The sequence below is a fragment of the Numenius arquata genome, chromosome 17, assembly GCF_964106895.1.
Source record: "Numenius arquata chromosome 17, bNumArq3.hap1.1, whole genome shotgun sequence".
Lineage (NCBI taxonomy): Eukaryota > Metazoa > Chordata > Aves > Charadriiformes > Scolopacidae > Numenius > Numenius arquata.
In genome coordinates, this window is record NC_133592.1 from 6,536,264 (window position 1) to 6,555,071 (window position 18,808).

Here is an 18,808-nt window from a genome sequence, read left to right on the forward strand (position 1 = left end):
ACTTACTGCTATTTGACCCGTAGAACTCTTGCTCAGTCTGATAATAGCCTAGAAATGAAAGTGTTCAATCTTGCATTAGTATAAACAAAATGTGATTTGATGCTTTTGGTCAGATATTTATAGGTGGAGTGCAAAAGGTTGTGTCAAGGAATTTAACGTTCTTATAAGAGGAAGATTAGATTAGGAGCTAAGAATGTTTACACAGATTTGCGTGAGTAGACAATTATGTATTTTGGCTCCAGCATTTGACTCTGGCAGAGACTTCTTTGATCGAAACGCACTTAGGATAAAATACTGTGCCAGAATACAGATATATGGAGCAAAAAGAAATGGTATATTGAGAATTAATTTTCAGAAGACCCAGTTGGCAATATGAAAACGTGCAAATGTCAGAGAAGATGCTGGCATTTGTCTTCAGATAACGGGTGCTTGGCAATGAGTCTCTGGAGACGAGTAACTATAAATTTGAAGTTTCCCAAGGGTGTTTAGACATGACAAGTGGAATAAGAGAAGCTCAGTTACAGAACTTGAAACGCATGCTTATATTGCATAAATATCATGCTCAAAAATACCTAAACAAAAAGATGGAATTAGTTGTGTGAAGAATGTTCTGAAATCTCTTTGGTTTTCTGCAAATTAATTGCATAGTTTGTTCCAGCTCATTTCCTCTTAATATGAATTTGCTGTCTAAAGTTCTACTAAATCTGCTAGGTATATTTTTAATTTCTTGGAATACCAACAGAAGTCTTAATTTCTGTACCACAACATATGACTTGAAGGTATTTAAAAAAATACCTTGTTTATGTTTATCCTAGTTAAACACCTCTGGAAATTACATGTGGTTATTATATTCTAGGAAGCCAACATAGAGCCTTACCAGGAGCTCACAGCTCTCACCCGAGACTGAGTCTAGCTTTCCGATGTGGCTTCTGCCTCTTCCTACGTTCTGCATGGGCACGTGTGAAACAGTCTGGATTGGTGCGAGCAGTCAGCCATCCTTGAACATAAAAATCCACTCTCGTTGGACTAGCAGTCAGCCAGGGAAAATAGTACTTCGGCTCTTTATGAGGATTACAAATTATAAGGTTGTGCTGCTGCTGCTGTACTTTGGGAGCTCAAGTGTTGAGAGTTCAAAACCACAGGAACCAACATACTTTTTATCCTGCTCTTTGCTATTCCCTACTAAGAATATGCTCGTTCTCTATCTGGTTGCCCAATCCTAGGCTAGTCACTAGAACTCTGAACTTAATTTTAATTCCTGTTTTAATTTTTCTTCTTCCAGTTAGCAGACTTGAGGAGAGGGAGGCAGAACTCAAGAAAGAATACAATGCACTTCATTCAAGACATACAGAGGTAGGTCATTATCCCAAGATGAATTGTAGCTGTAAAAATGTAGATCTATGGAAAACTTTGTGTTGTGAGCAACTGGGAAAATTATTTGATGCTTTAGTTTATTTGCTGATACCTGGATGCTTATATTGGTAATGTTGGTTGTAACCAGGCTTCATTTGGTATGTAGTTTTTCTAATTCATATCTAAGTGTTTATTTCTCCATGTTAGTTTGATTACATGTTTGTCAATTTTATAGCTTCCTCAAATATTCAGAAGTTTTAAAAAAAAAAATAAATAGGAATTTGCTTTTTCATATTTCAAAGACAATTCTTCAAAGAAATAGAAATGAAATTGCAATCTCGGTACTCTTTCCAGCAGTTTTCTGTGTTGGTTTTACATGTCCCACTGGGGGAACAAATACCTTTGAAAATTGACCTCCTATTGAGATTCATGATTAAAAGAAGTTTTGCCATACTTATTGCTAGCTATTGAAAACAGTATTTGCTAATGAAGATGGAATAAGTTTGACTTTGTTAAATTAAATAAGAGCCACACTTTTAAAGTTGGTTCTAGAGCATAAACAGACTGATGGTGCTTTGATATTTTTAGCAGCAGGTTGTCTTTCCCATGCAGGGATGCTTACTGCCTAACTAGGATACTTATTTTAGTGAGGAAATCGGTAGGTTCTCTGAATAATTCTGATTAATCTGAAGCCCCGATATTGAGTGCAGTTTTTTCTCCTTACTCTGATTGCTTTGCCTTTGTTTGAAAGGTCAGATAGCTGTTTTTAGATCGTCACTAGCAGTGGGGAATGCAATACTGACTGTTCCTAGTTCAAAAGACCACATGTGGGGATAGGGAAAGCAAACACAGATGTCTGATTTGGTTACCTTTAATACTTCATTAGCAATCTTAAGATGAGTGTGTTACACTGACAACACTGAGAGTGGCTTGGAACCACAGCCAGCCTATAGCTCTGGAGTATTGCACTGACAAGCTTTCTGCAGCTCTTAAAATAATTCATATATTTACTGAAATCATCCTCATGTATTTAAAATCACGCTTGTAATTAAATAGTTGCTTTAGAATGCTGTGTCTGTTGAAAACTGGAAATTTAAGTAAAATGAGAAGTGACAAAGCTTAATGCTGCCCACTTTTTTTTACACCCTTTTGAATTGGAAGTACTTTGAGTACTGGGTGCTTGCAAAGCTTTGGTTTATTTTAGTTAGCACCTATGGGTACCATCACAATAGAAATGGCACAGGTTTTTATTCAATCCTGTTTTGCAGAGTTCAAGATAACTAAACATATTGGGCACCGTTAATTCAACAAAATGCTAATGAAATGTTCTGAATATCTTTTTACGTAGGTTTTGCTCCAAAATGGACAACAGCCTCTGCTGGTTTGATTCCAATTTATTAATTTATTAAATGCTTTTACATCTTAAATTCACTTTCTTTGGTGTAGGGAGAGGTGTTTCCTTGGGCTTTATTATTACTGAGGTGACTGTACTTCCTTCGTAAAGAAATAAGTTATAATGCAACACGGTGTATTCATGCCTCCGTGCTCCTAAAATCAGGTCTCATGTTTTCTGTGCCCCTTCCTTTCAGCATGTTTACTTCCTTCTTTCTTTGTTTCCCAATCTCGGCATTTTTTTTTCCTTTCGAATCTTTCACCTCTCTCCCTTTGTTAGATGCCTTCTAAAACCAAAAAACTTTACCTTAGGTTATTTCTGGTTTTGTCTATGAAGATTTTGATCTCTGGCTTTAGGTGACAAGTGTGTGTACACATTACTAGAGGTCCCTGAAGTTCTCAGACCACCTGCTGACAGCTGCTGAAACAGTATGTTCAAGATAGGACGTAGAGAGTTGATGGGGTAGTGGGTTTGTGGGCTGCGAAAGCTCAGCTCTGGGCTGGGAACTGAAGGCAAAAAGTAGCTATCGAGAGCGTGGTTGTTGATTCAAGTTGGCAACCTGTTTAACAACTTTGTGACTAACCTCAGGATATGAACTAGGTACTCCTTCATTTGCAAGGACATTTTTCAGCACAATCATCACAGAGACCATGGTCAGTCTTGCAAAGTATCAACTCCCTGATGTACTTTAGTCATAGACTGTCTCAAATGAGCATTTTAATGCCGGTATCTGGTATGTTTAAGACTCAGGGACTGAAATCCCTGGGGACCAGAGAAGATTGTCTGATGATAGTGCCCGTCTTCCTCCATCCCTTGTGATTTCCTGTTTCCCTTTCCCCAACAAATTCTAGTGGTTTAGGTCCGTGCAGTAATGTTTTTCTTCTAATGCAATGTATTTTGGTAAGTATCCAACCTACTTTAAGCATTAAGGTATCAAGTTTATTGGCTTAAATATTTCTATCACAATACTTGTTTTTGAAACCTTCCTTACTGTTACGTTTTTCTGGGAAGGAATATTTTTTTTCTTCTGAATCAGTTTCACCATTGTCTTTGCAAGTGATCCATCTTTGGTACTTACTGAAATGGCAGTCGGTTTTCTTCCATTTGACTGAATAATGAACAGAACATTAGAAAGATTTATTTTTTTTTTTACTTTTTTTAATTCTAAGATGTTGACAGTGATTACTTTGACAGCTGTCGCATTAAAGGTGCAACTTGACTGCATTTTATGCAGTCTTAATTTCTAACCATTTTTCTCTATTCTGTCTGTCTTCGATATTTGCTTCCCTCCATTCTCTCCCTTATTCTTTAATTCACAGCTTAGTATTTCAGAGTTGGATGCCTTTCTCTTCCAACTCTTGCCTTCGCTGAGGCTCTGTAACTGTGTCCTCTTCCAGCACTCACCCTGCCTGCTTGTGGCTACCTCTCGGCTGGGGATCATTGCCCAACAAGCTCACTGGCTCAGCAGCTCATGGGGGTTTCACCTTAACAGTTCCAGTCAAAAAGGACCAAGACCTACTTAAACTGGTTAAGCCATGGGGAGTTACACCAGTGATGCCAGGGACAGGGTCCTGACTTGTTAAAGCTCTGGGAAGAGGCTTTAGCCTTCTTTGCCCGTCTGTCAAATTAGCCTCTATCTTCTTGCTGCTCAGGAGATGAGCTAATGAGTGTGAGTGGGATATATCCCCTTAAGCTTCCTCCCCTGGGAGGTCTGTGCTTGAACGAAGTGGCTTGACTTTAAATGGATTAGGGTATGATAACCTGAGCAGTTGGGTTGGTAGGTTGGAAGGCGGAGTGTAGCTGGACGTTTGTAGCAGGTAGTGGATAGGATACCGTGTTCAGTCAGAACACAATGTGTGAATGCATCCTGAACATCATCTGACATCATGTCACAATACCCTGCTTAGTTAACATGTGCTGGTCCCTTGTCTTTCCTCTGCTTGTGGCATATTTTGATCTTGCGCTGATCTTGCTCGGTTCTAATGCTCAGAACAGAAGAGCAGTAGAGCAGAAAGCAGTATGCTAGCATTCCTGAATTTGAACTTCTGGACTTTATGCAAAGTCTTGTTTCCATCTTTCTCTAGCTATGAAGGACCGGATACAGGAAACAATCATACAGCCACAAGGACGGTATGGTAGAAAGTTGAAGGGTTGACAGTGGTCTAATCAAAAATATTTGGACCTTTGCTCTATAGACTTAGAAAGGCACTTTATTACTCAGTAATAGCTTTTATTTCTAATACTGTTTGGTTTAATAGAAAATTTCCTTGATAATATTACCTGTATAAAAGCAGTCTTGTCTTCTGCATGTACCTGTTGGCACTTTTTGCCTTTGCAGAGAGATGATGCGCTGCTGACTCTTTCAGAGCAAACCCCCTGAGTAGGAGGTAAAAGGTGTTATTTTCTTTTTCTGCGTAGTGAATGGGCCACACTTCATAACTATAGCTATAACTATTTTAAAGGCTTGGTTGCAGACTGTTTTACATTTACTACTCAGTTGGGAAACTGAGGCAAAGCAGTACTGAGAGTTGACTGACACCTCTGGCACTTCTCTACACAGCTTTCCAAAATAAAACTTTTTTTTTTTTTCCCCCTGTTTAAGGAAGTAGTTCTTTCCATCTTCTGGAAAACACAAGGCTAAGATGGTTCGATATCTCTTTCCCTGACACACAGAATATGGGCTTAGTTTAATGAAGCATAATTGGGCCATGGAAGTTTCTCAGTGTTTTGCGCTGATACAATGTGACAGAACAGTGAGCCTGTCTCTGGCGTTGGGAATGTACTTTGTCAGGTTCATTTGGATAAACAGATATCCCCAGTGAGTGCCTGTGTAGGGGAACTGGAAGAGAAGGCTAAGTGGAGATGTCTAATTACGGTTGTGGCTAAGCATGGGTACCAGTTGTGATGGGTTTGAGATTAGACTTTATATATCTTTTCAAGCAAATAGTTTTTCTAAAGCCTCATGCTAAGCGTTAACATCTTGATGTATAAAGCCTGGATTTAACATCTTGACATACCATTGTATCTGCCAGCAGCATCATCTTCTATGTGGATAAAGATGCATCAAGCTCACCAGTGGGAATGATGCTTTTGCTTAGTGACAAGCTCACCACAAATGCTTAAAGGTAAAAGGTATTTACGTGGAAGTATGTTTAGGACTCTTGTACTGAATCAAGGAGATTCTAGAAGTGTCTATTACCTTAATAAATCTAGATTATGTGGGACACAGAAGGATCTATATATACAGTTGATCGCGCATTCCCAAAGGGAGGAGCCACTTGTGCCAAACCTGATTGGATCCGCAGGATGAACAGCGAGGGCTGTAGCACAGAGAGAATTCTGACAGCGAAAGAATTACTGAACTCCTGGGGGAGTTAAAGCACTGACACAGAAAGGAAGGAGGAGTGAAAGAGAAAGGAAGGTATAAAGGAGATGCTCTCAACCTGGTTAAGGAAAAGGTGCAGGTAACAATAACCACAACGTGGTATATTCACATTTGTTTGTGACAAAGAAAGTATCAGGCTTGTGTACATCGGGAGCAGTCGTTTTTGTAAGGGTAGGAAGAGACACTGGTGGCAGAACGTTCATTGTCTTTCACCAAATGCTGAAGCTTAGGATGTGGAAAAACCTGTAACACTTCCTACAGTTGCAGAACTTGTCACGTGCTGTATGAGGAAACCGATCTGAGTATTTTTGAGATGGAAAGACATTGTATTGCTGTCACTTAAATTTGAAGGGAATGACTGTCATATTCTTGCTCTAATGTCTTCAAAAGCTCGTTATACTCAGTTTTTACATGTTGTGCCCTAAAATGAGCTAACACGCAAATTGTGAAATGCTGTTAACTACGTAAGGTAATTCTTCCAAGTTCTGAGTTTTTATCTTTAATGGTAATCAAATAAGGGTAACTGAGCAATGTATTTAATTACAACAAAAATGAAGAGTGGTCAGTATTTATGATGACTTCCTTGGAACAACTGATCATATTCAAAATACTTGTGGACTTCAGGGGCAGCAAGGTGAGCTGTCAGTAGGAAAAGGTTATGAATGATTAAATATTGACTGCAACCCTTAGTGAAGAGAAGGGTAGGAGATGTAGTCTTTTATTTACATCTGTCCTTTAGTGTAACTTCTGTAAGAATTGTGCTGAGTAGAGAGCAATTAATTATTCCATTTATGTCTATTTTTAAATTGTCAGAAATACTAAATTTTTTCCTTTGAATAGCTGACTAATCTCAAACCATAGAAAACTTTTGATCAAATTTTGAGCACTTTAGATTTCTAGTGTGTTAATTCATTAGAGTATTTTTTATCAGGATGCCACTTAAACGATGTGCTGAGACTTGGAGTAATTTAGATTGAAAAGAGCCTCTGGAGGTTGTCTGGTTAAAATCCCAGTGGTCTTGGAGGGAGTCTTCAAAATTCTGTTGTAGATGAGCAGTTAGTGAGCTAACTTCCCAATAAGTTACAGTATTTAAATGTTTGTTTTGACCTTTTCATTAACTGATTTCGAGAAGCTGCGAATCCATGCGCTATGTCTCATCTCTCTGTGGCACCTCCAGTCCATGGCGAGGGAGGGACGGGCGGGTGAGGAACTTCGCTGCTTGTGGACAATATTCCAGTATTGTCTGCTTTTACCCTTGGGACCCTGGATCGAGGCAGTGTGTGGGCTTTACGTGACAGTACCACTGGTTTTCTGATTTTTGGGTCACCGCTGGTGTGTAGAGCCTGGATCTGTGGACAGATTGCCAAGCTGCTCTGCATACACACATGATGCACATGTTTTTCCATTTTATTTTTGGGTTCCTATAGCTTAAATGCTTTATACTGAAGTATGTGACCTTCAGATTTGCTTATTTTACCATCAGTGGTATTTCCATCAGCAGAACAATACTAAATTGCATCGTCCTTTAAATTGACCTGCCCTGTAGCCTGTGTATATGGGCAATAAATATGATGAGACATTTCAGTAAACAAAAGAATAGACTGAGGGAAGGGAAGAAAGTAGGTTAAACGATGTACTTTACAAAACATGAAAGTTGTGTGGGTTTTACTGACTCTACTCTCTCTTTTCCCATGTGTTAGTTGTTCCCTGGGAAGGTATTAGTTACTCAGTTTCTGTTTACTAGCTAAAAATCACCACAGATGCTCTGTGTAAAATTTTACTTAGGGAAGCCAGTTGGTGTGCTGCAAATGGAAGTGTTTGCAGGTAGGTCAGCTTCTGTTCAGTAATGTCTCCCTCCCAGGATGAGGAAATACACGAACAGGGTATGGAATGGCCTAACACGCATTTCAAAGTTATGCATTGTTGTTGTCCTGGAATTTCTAAATTAATCTGGATTATAATAAACTTGTTGTGTAAACTATGCACAGGAACCATTGGAACACCTAATCTTGGTTGCTTGGTGGAAAAGGAAAAAGCAAGAATTGTGGATAGTTTGAGGTGCAGCTTCAATTTTTTTGATTGCTTCTGCCTATAAGCAAGCATTAAAAAGTTCAGAAAGCAAATGAGATGGTCCTAGTAAAACACAGCATTTATATCATTTTGTTAGGGGATAAATTTTGTAAGCTTTTGACATCAGTTAAAGTATGTTATATAATGTTCCTCTAAAAATAGCAAGGTTTTTTTTTTCAGTCTGAATTATATTAATTAGCTCAGGTGAATGCTGGGAAAACCAGGATCTGTTTGTAACCAATATTTACCATACAAGTTACTTATTGTAGAATATCCATCAATCAAGATATGTTAAGACAATTCACTCTACCAAAAAAAGTCTGATTAAGAATATATCTTCATATATAGGTAATGCTGACAAGCAGTGTTTGGGGAGAAGCTGATATTCTAGTAGCATCAGAAGGTCAAGTTTATTGCCCTCAGACACATCAGCTCTGACTTGAAAGTAACAGGTAGATGTAGGTTTCCAGGTCCTGCTGAATTCAGTCCTAATGTATGCAAATACCCCCCAAATAAAAGGTTATGTGATATTGGTTGTACAAATGCCTGTTAATAAATGCTGTTCTAAAAGCATGTGTATACCCTGTCTAGAATAGCAGAAGAAATTACAGCTTTACAGAATAGGTGTTTTTTTTTTTTCTAGAGGAAGCCTTTGAGACGTGACCTGAATATGTCTCAGGAAGAAAGTACACTAAATTATTCTGCAGTACACCTATGATTTCTTTCTTTCTTTTTTTTCCCTTTTTCCCTTTTGTTCTGAGTACCCTATTCATCTCTGAATGTGAGTGTAGAAATGCTAAAAATACCATATGTCATGTAGGCTTCTCTTCAGGCTTTCCCAGTTTTCATTTCACAGACGTATGTTCAAATTAAGCTTTTGGAGTGATGCAGCGATACCTGTTACTTCTCCCTGGGCATGTCCTGGATCAGTTACACCTGAGTAGCATCATCCTTTGGCTGATTGGAATCGGGACTCATTAAATAATAAGTCATGACTGCAGGAGTCAGCGTGCTGGCCTGTGGCTGTCTCTCTTAAAGGAAAGAGAGCAAGCAAAGCTTTTCTCAAGTGCTAAAAATCCACAGGCTCTCGGTCTTTTTTATGAGAAATCAGTCTAGATAATTTAAAACCAAACTCCACTTCTAGAAAATACAGAAAGCTTAAATTTATTTGAATGTTGGAAGAAAAAAAGATGCTGGCTTCATATTTCTGCCTACTGAAATAACCTGATTCATAGTTTGTGGATTCATTATGTTTAATATACGAGTTGCGTATTTTTTGACCTTCACAGTACTTTGCAATTAGGCTACAGTGCAATGTATTGTGTCACATAATAAATTCTAATATTTGTTGGACACAGAGGTCTTAAACAGCCTCCAGGATGGATTTGAACATGGTACTTCTGTTCCAAACTCTTGGTTTTAATACCATGTGCACTTTGTGTGCCCTTAGGATGTTTCCTGTGCATGAATGCACAAATAAGTTCTCCAATCTTTTTATTTATTGTGGGCTTCTCTCTGGTCTGTGGTTTTACACACTGTGTGATTTTGCTTCTTTCTTTATCTATTTCTTTAATGTTTCTGAATGCTTTTACTATTTTTAGCATTACAGGGGAAGATTATATTCTGTTGGCCAAGAATGATGCAGTTGTAGTAAAAGTAAATGGTATTAAATATTTCTTGCTGTTTCTCTGTCATTTTAAACAGATGATCCACAATTATATGGAGCACTTGGAAAGAACCAAACTTCACCAGCTAACAGGGGGTGATCAGCTGGAATCCACAACACACAGTAGAATTAGGTAAGCTGTTTATTGCGCTCTCACCCTGAAATGGAAAAAAAAAAAAATTCCATTCATCTGTGTTTGCAAGACTTTGTTCTTTAATCCTACAACAACGGTTTGGCTGAATCGGAAAGATTTGTTGTATGATCGGAATGCGGTAAGAGAATAGTGTAGAAATCAGTAGAAAGAGGCTTTTGCTGTGGTATCGCTAAGCGTTGAGATATACTTTGTACGTCGGCCTTAAACAATTTCAGCTTTTTTTTTTTATTTTTTCCTGTGCTTGCATTTGGGTAGGCAGGGAAAATGTCAGCAGCTGGCCCAAAATAGCTGCTCTCTTGCCACGGCTTTGTGTACAGGTTGATGAAGGTGCGTATTGTGGTACGCGTTTGTTCTAAGGGCTCGATGTGAATATATTATGCAGATTTTGGTGCTCTCCAGCCTATGGACTCCGGGTGGAAGGAGGGAGGATGCTCTGGGGCTGGCAGTATCTCTGCGTCGCCGCAGAGATGCTGCGAGGAGCCCGGCGGCTGGGGCGCGAGGGGAGGAGAGCGGTGATGTCATTGCGCCGCCGCCGCTGCAGAAGAGCGGAAAGCCGCTGCTGATGGCATTGTTTTTGAGGCAGCGGCTGAATGACAGACTTTGCCTACAAAGATACACCCTCGGCCCCTCCGTAGCCTTCTGGGTTCCGGCGTTTCACCATGCCAGCGCAGCGCCATGAATCCTGGCTGCATGCTGCTGTTTGTGTTTGGCTTCGTTGGCGGGGCGGTGGTCATTAACTCCGCGATCCTGGTGTCGCTCTCGGTTTTGCTGCTCGTGCACTTTTCAATTTCTACTGGTGTGCCAGCTCTGACGCAGAACCTACCAAGGATACTCAGGTACTCTGACCTACTGAACCTTGGCTTCATGCGCTCCTTCTCTTTCTCTGCTTTCCTTTTTCCTTTCAAACAGAAAGAGCAAGGATGAATTAAAGATATAAACTATGTATACATTTCAAATTCTTTTGTAAACATAATATTTATGGATTAGGATATGGCAATGTGGGTTTTTTTATACATTCAAATTTCATTGCTTTTCATTTAAACAAGTATAGGGCCAGTTTGTTTATATATTTTTTTTTTTATTTTTTTTTTTTAGAAAGCTATTTCATTGATTTACTGTAACCTTCAAAAAAAGCTGTGATAATGTTGTGGATACAGCTCACATTAAGTATATTGTCAGGTACTTGGCTGATCTTGTGTAGCCATAAATGTGTGCAATCTGAGGCTTTGTACTATTAAATTGCACTTCTTTTAATCAAAAAGCATTATATAAGATCCGTTAATTGATGATCTGCTCAAAACCACAGTAATTAGTTGATCACGTTACTTTAAAAAATCTGATTATTGGGTAGTGGGGAAAAAAAAAATAATCTTTCATTACCTAAGCATTAGAGCTCCTAAAGCCTATTCACTATTGTTCAGCCAAATGTTATCCTCTCCTCTTTTCTGTACTTGGTGGCAGCCTGCCAGCTCCGGCCCCCCTCAAGTTCTCTTCTGTTTGTCTGAGTTGCCTGGGGCAGTAGCAGAGATGCGTTAGAATATCGTGCCCAAAAGTAATCTTGACGTGTTTTAGTGCTATAATTACAAAGGAAAACAGTTGGAAAAGTTTTAAAATGTAGTTTTCTGACCCCAAAACTTGACATGCTTTAACTGTGGTTATAAATTTGAATAGTAAACTTTTAAGTAAAGAGGGAAAAATGCTGGAAATATTGTTCTCTGAAAGAGGCACATGACTTTTTCTCATTAATACATGGTGCATGTAGACTTTGTATGGTTGTACGGTCTTAACTTGTGTCTCTGAGCACAGAAGGGTTGTTCCAAAGGTTGAAAGCCAATCAGTAGATCAAGAAATATGATAATAAATGTTTATGTATGAATATTTAAATACAAAGTAATAAATAAAGTGTACCTCTCTGTAGACTGAACTAGTTAGTAAGGCTGCCCTTGTTTAAAAGAGGGGATTATTTGTTTTGGCTTTGTTTTTTTCCAAATCTAAAAAAGCAATGCAAAATATTGAACTTCATGTTCAATAACTTCTAATAGACTTCTTATTTGTTAAACCACTTGATTTTTTTAAATATATGTTTTTTTTGTGATGTGCTTTTTGCATTCCCTGGAGAAGATTTGAGGGGTTTGGGAAAGCTGTGCTTTTTCCCGCCTTTAGTAATTTGGTTTAGGGATTACAGGAATTGGAACTTGGTTCCTTAATCTTTTATTATATTTAAATATAATAAAAGATAAAAAATATAGGATGAAGGAATCTAATTGTAGAATAATTGTTTCTATTTTTTTAACACTAGTAGGATTTTAGAACAGAGCATCTGGTTGCTTATCCTAAAGGTTCCTGTAAATGCTTCAATACATCACTTCAGAATATTAGTTTAAGCTTTTAAAGCACACGCCTGCCTTCTGCTCACTGTTGTTTTTTCAGATATTTCTTGGACATTTGGGGAGCAGAAGGGATTCTTTGCTTTCTGGTCAACAACCAGTGAAATAAGTTGAAATTGCTTCAGTCTAATCAGATAATGTCTTTTAATGCAGGCATGCATGTAACAGCCTTCATTTCCAAAATCAGCCCCCTTTTCAACTTGTAATTTACTGTGTAGTCTTGCAGTGCACCTGAGCACATCAAAATGGGTTCATAATGAACTATTCTGAAAAAAAAAAGGAAATGTCAGTTGTGAACTTGCTTGGTGCCCATTTTGTTGAAAATTTTCTCTTCGGAAGACCGCGAAGAAGATAAGCTTTTGTGGCACATCCTGCAAGTAAGCAAATCTCTCTGCCCTGAACCCTTGCTGGGGGAGGCGTTTCCCGGAGCCCACAATGCTGGCTTTATCACCGCTTTCCCTCCACCCAGGGGCAGCTTTTTTTCCTTCTTTTGTTATTGGACTTCTTAACCAATGAAACGGTTCCAGCCTGTCTCTTAACATCAGCTCCAGTGACGTGCCGTGGCTTTTGTTACCCACACACATTGGAGTTGTGGGAAATCTAAAGAAAAGCAGAACCTGTTACAATAGCAGGAACCGTTGGAATCAAATTCTGTTGAGCTCTGTGGCTACTTTTTATGAAGACTTTTCAGCACAGTTAGTTTGCAGATGCTGTAACAGTATCTCATGCTTTTTATTTCATAACCTTGACTGATTTTTCTTCAGTTGCTTTGCTGTCTGCTTTGCTCTGCTAGACTGCTTCCGAATTAATGACCTAACTTGGAATAATATTGATGGAAGACCAAGATACGTGCAATGTGATAATTAGTTGCGAAGATTTTTGTGACAGGGAGCATCTTTTGTACACCTGTACTGGAAAGTTTTGTGCCAATTAAAATTGTTTGCTATTTGAATATTGGGGGTTTTTTTTGTGATGTAAATTTACCACTGCTTAATTGCTCAGTACAATCCCTTCTTGACTACCTTTTCTTGCAAGTAAAAAAAAAAACAAACACCAAAACCAAACCCAAACCAATTGTAGGAAAAAAGCTTAGCTCTTCCTTCTGCTTTTCAACACTCCCTTTCATATTTTTGCATATAAGTTATATGCAGGTACTAATTCTGCATAGAATTCTGCCTAGGCTATAAAGCCGTGCAAAAGAAAGTATGTATGGTTGTGATTTGACTTTTTATAATGTTAAATTATGAGATCCCTCAAATCTTTTAATATTTTGTCTGGATTGTCTCTGCAGGGGTACCTACAGGCAGTGCTTTCTCTCAAGAAGCGTAATTTTCTGTCATCACTTGTACACGCTTTTATTTTCTGTCTTTAGTATGCTTAAAGCTGTGCTAGTTGATTACAGTCCTTTTTTCTGTATTTCATTGTTCTGACTGAACAAATACTTTTCTTTATCTCAATTCTATGCCTGGCTGATATTTTTCTTTTTTCAGGGCTGGCTGTAGCATCCTCTGAATTGCATTCGGCACAATGTTTTTGTCCCTTGCTAGCAGGAGAATTAATCTTTTTGTTCACTGGTCACACTACTGACAGCAAGATTGACTCAGGGATTATTTTTTTTTTTTTTGAGGGTCAATACGCGAGGCTTTGGAATTTTCAAACATTGTTTGCCATAGGGAAGTGATAAAGATAACAGAGATGGTGAAAAGTTGGGATGAAGTAATTTGCCTTATTTCCGCAAGCTTTTGTGCCACTTTAGTGTGAAGTAGAGTTTTGAACTGACTTTTGTTAAAACTATGCAATCTTTGGCTGCGCTAGTTTTAACATAAGTAATTCCTTGACCCAGTTTTTCTCAGTTGTGCAAATCTGTGTAATTCCTGTGATCTTCAGAAGAAAAATAGCATAAATTTTGCAAAGAGCTGGACTCTAAGCTGATTGTTTACAACTTTTCCCAAATGCTCCAGTTAATGATTCAGCTGTTTGCCATTGCAGAAATTACATGGTACTGTATCTTACAAAAAAAAAAAGGTGCAAAATTATATTTTTATACAAATAGTTGCTGAAAACTGTAACTTACTCTGAAATAAGGCAACATTTTCATTTTATACTCCTGTTTGTGCTTCACTTCTGTGTAAAGCTTGTTTACTATAGATGAGCTTTGATGCAATCAATAATGGCTGCCTGAAGCCATGGAATAGACTATTTCTAATTAAATGATGTCAAGTGAGGAATTATGTGCTGTAATAAGTGTGTATGCTGCATTATATATTGAATAGAGAGTAGTCTGAGTGCTTGAACTTACAATTTTACCACTTCCCTGCTGATTTTTGAGATGTAGAGGAAAATAAATTATGTGACATCTGAAATGGCTGATGAAACCTGTTTCTCTTTCAAACAGAAAGGAGCGTCCGATATCTCTGGGCATCTTCCCCTTACCTCCAGGAGATGCGCTGCTTACGCCTGAAACTCAGCGGGAAGCGGGGGAAACGCCTGGGTCAGAGCACTGGAAATTCCATGAGCTGAGTCAGCCGCGGTCCCACACAAGCCTGAAGGTGAGCACTCAGCTCGGCTGCCTTGTGTGTTAGAAGAAGCTCCCATAAACAGATTATAGATCCTTAGTGGGGAGAAAAAGCAAGTTGAAGTGGAGGAGGGAAAGCCCTAAATCATCTTTGTGTAAGCCAAATATGTTGCTTACTCAAGTGAGCTTTGAGGGAACTTATTTACTGGAAGACAGAGTTTGGGTTGCATTTTCCAAATGAGTGGTAGTACGGGCTGGTTTTGTCACTCACAGGAGTGGGTGCTTTCTTTCTGACTAAGGACCAAAGATCAGTCACTTGTTCTTTACACATTAGGTATGTAATTAGACAGTGTAAACAGGTCTGCTGAGTTCATATCCTTTTAGAAGGAAAGCTTTGATTACTCCTCAGGCAGTACTCTTAACACAGCCTCTGTCTGTTACCAGCGTATAGCACAGGTATACCGCAGAGTTCAGAATGACCTCACTTTCCTAAATTAGCCTTTAATTATGATTGCCCTTATGCGTAGTTTGGCTATAATTCCTGCAATTGTTCTGTGTTCCAACAGTGAGAGGGTGGCACAGAACAAACTGCAGAAATGGAAAAATGGGGGAGTGGTGTTGGAGTGCGATGAATCTGGCAGTTGGGACTAGGGTGCACTAACAGAACAGCAGGAGGAGGGACCTGCAGGGTGAAGAATTCGACAATGTGTAAAACTTCCCTGTATCTTTGTGTTGATGAGGTTTTTTGGGAAGACTATAGACGTACTGTTATTTCTGAAAAGGCATACAGCTGAGGGGAATTTCCTCCGAAGGGAACTTTAATACTCCCCTGCTAGGTATTAACTTAAAAGAACTAAAAAACTATCCAGACATAATTGGAAGCCAGACTTTTTGTTTGCCTAGAGGTCATCTGGAGATAATTGGAAGTGTAAGTAATGGTTAAACATATTAAGTAATGTAAGTAATGATAAACACTAATTGGAAGTGTAAGTAATATTTAAACATATTAAGTAATGATAAATATGTCAGAGTGACAACAGGAGTTTGGATCTAAGAATTTGTCACTTAAAAAACTCTTGACTAGGATCATCTTTTTGATCTTATATTTGTCCTATTCCCTTTGTCCTATGTCAGTTAACATCTGTAAATTGACAGACTTTAGGAGAGCTGACTGAAATACAACTTAAAGTTATTACTAAGAGTAAGTGGAGAGGAGGTATAACGTGTAGTCTCTGACCCCATCCTGTCCCCTCAAAATTGGTTGCTGGATGTTGTCAAAATAGGCTTCTTGGTATAGTTCTTCTAAAAATAATGCACTGCTAAAAGAGAATTTACAAAACAGCAGAGACTGTAATTTTTCAAACCTAATTAGTCAGAATAAGTTCCTTAGGGTCCAAAGCAGCATCTTTACTTTTTAGCTGTGAATGTAAAGCACTTCTGGAGTGAATGTGTTGAATAACATAGTATATTGAAGTCATAACCAGAACTTGAAACTTTGTCTAATACTTCTATTTCCTCTAAATACTTCTAACATCAAGTACAAGGCACAGGTAATATTCTGCTGCTTTCAGGCATCTGTTTTCCATTCGTGCATGAGCGTTTCATTTAATGGTCAGTGTTTCCTCTAAAAGTATCCCAAGGAGTAGGTGTCAGGGAGAAACCCAAAGTAAAAAGACTGTGTCCTGTGGCTTGTACAGTGGTGACATTGGGTATCATTGTGAGACAACATACAGTTATGTACCATTCAGTTTGTTCTGCTTATTTCTGCAAAGTACTGCAGATGAGCTGCTGCTGCTTCAGATTTAATCAATTACTAATTAATGAGTTTTAAACTCATTAATTAGTTTTAATTTTTAAACTAATTTTTCTTTTTTCAGGAAAAGTCTTTTGGCAACATTGCCAGAGAAGTCAAATTTGCTAGGTCAACCCAGAATTGATTTTCAATGCTTAGGCTTTGAGATATTTTGATTAATTCGTTGTCACTTAATGGAGTTGCGTTTCATTTTCATTAGTTCTAGAACAAACATTCATGGTAGTTTAATCAGTGTAGTTTCCAAGAGTTAGCTAAAAAAATACAGTAGATAATAAAGTTAGAAATGAAAAATAGGTGGGATTATTTGAAATTCCTTTAAGGAAAGGCCCATTCTCTTCACTGTTTTCTCTTGGGCTATCAAGTCAGTTTTCTTGAGCTTTGTGTGCCAAAGTCAGTGATCGGTCTGTGCTGCATCAGTTCGTGGATGCTTTTGGAATACAAAGATGCAGAAATGTTTGAACGGAGCCAACAGCTCTGAGGTTTTATTCCTTGTTTGTGTGAACTATGGATTCCCTTGGTAAGGGGTAGCATTTCCTCCCTTCTGTATCTGCTTGCTGAAGTATGAATCATTATCTGACAGCTCAACTTCACCAATTCACAAGCGAATTGGATAAATTGCGTAGCTTTTCTTCCTTTTTCTTTTTTTAATGGACCTAACACCTTAGTATGTCAGGTCTGTTGCCTTGTGTTACTATGGGTAAGTGCACGTTTTATTCCTTTAAAAGTATCTGTTAGTTGACTGTATTTCTGAATAATTTTGTCAGAAATCAAATACTAATTACTGGTTATTTTGGAGTTTACTAAAAAAGGCTGAAAACTGGAAGTAATTGATAGGCAGGTCTTGAAAGTGCTGAATTTTGTTTATAAGGATTGCAGATTCCATGTGGAGATGTCACTATAGGGTGCAAGCTTTTAATTTGTTCTGATATACATAAGTATGGGTTTTTCTCCCTGACCCCAGAGACTAAGATCTTACCTCACCAGGAAGCTCCAAAAGTAAAAATTTAGAAATTACAATTCTTAGTAATCTTACACTAAGTACAAATGAGAGAATGTGTGTCTATATGCAGGTCTCTCCTGTATTTTTTTTTAAAAACCTTAAAATTCAGTTTCACTTCCTTCTCAAAAAGGGGTCTAATGTAGGGGATGTACCCAATGTACCCGAAAAGGGGTACAATGAATTGATGCTTCACAAAGTCTAAACTTGCTTCATTCTTGACAAGTTTAGGTTTCCTGAGCTAACAGATATGTCACGGACTTGTCTAGGAGCCTTGCTTTCACCTCTGAGTCCCAAACAAAACCTTATAAAAAACTTTTTTATCAAAACGTGCCATTCTGCCTTCATTTTGCACATACTAGGCTCGATGTTTCATCTTTATTTTTCCCAAGGAGATTCCTCTAACTCTATGCTATAAAATATTGGCCTAAACAGACCAATTTGTTTTCGTATCTGCAGCGAGCTCTTGTTCACTGTTGTGTGCTGTTGAAGTCATAGTTAAGACATCTGGATGCTGGTATGGCTCTGGTCGTGAACGAGGGGTGAAATGTGAATGAAAGGAGACAAAATCCTAGAAAAGGGCTATTATTATTATTATTATTATTATTATTATTATTATTATTGTTATCAGGTGTAGCCTCTAGTTATATCACAGTCTCTCCTGCCCTGGAACACTGCCTGATGCAGCCCTGTCTGAATAATGATCATCATCTGGAATTTTGGTGTTTGCTCTTTAGTTTATATGCCTAACTCTTCTAATAATACTTTAATTTGTGGTTTTTTTGTTTAAATGGTAACTGTTCAATTTTAGGATGAGCTCTCCGATGTTAGCCAAGCAGGCTCAAAGTCCACTACTCCAGCATCCACAGCTCCCTCAGATGTACCCGCGCTGCCTGCAGAAACTCCTCAAAAGGAAGATGGTGAAGGGCTTGCAAAGGAGACGGATGTGCCGAATGAGAAGCTGGACGTAAGCAAGAATATTGAAGTGCAGGTAGCTCAAGAGACAAGAAATGTGTCCACTGGTGAGCTGCTTTAATTTTTTAGTCTATGGTTACTATGAATCTCATATTTAATC

The 18,808-nt window shown here is 38.4% G+C and overlaps 1 protein-coding gene across 5 annotated transcripts in view; it reads left to right on the forward strand.

Moving 5' to 3' along the window:
• SPAG9 (sperm associated antigen 9) overlaps positions 1-18,808 on the forward strand; it is a 59,725-nt gene that overhangs the window by 15,555 nt on the left and 25,362 nt on the right. For 3 of the 5 annotated variants that reach the window (XM_074160171.1, XM_074160170.1, XM_074160169.1), the window contains exons 3-6: positions 1,283-1,353; positions 9,906-10,000; positions 14,804-14,957; positions 18,545-18,755. In XM_074160171.1, coding sequence (XP_074016272.1) covers positions 1,283-1,353; positions 9,906-10,000; positions 14,804-14,957; positions 18,545-18,755 — 531 coding nt within the window. Of the gene's footprint in view, positions 1-1,282; positions 1,354-9,905; positions 10,001-10,696; positions 10,858-14,803; positions 14,958-18,544; positions 18,756-18,808 lie in introns of those variants that run through there. The other 2 variants (XM_074160173.1, XM_074160172.1) reach the window with 1 other exon arrangement.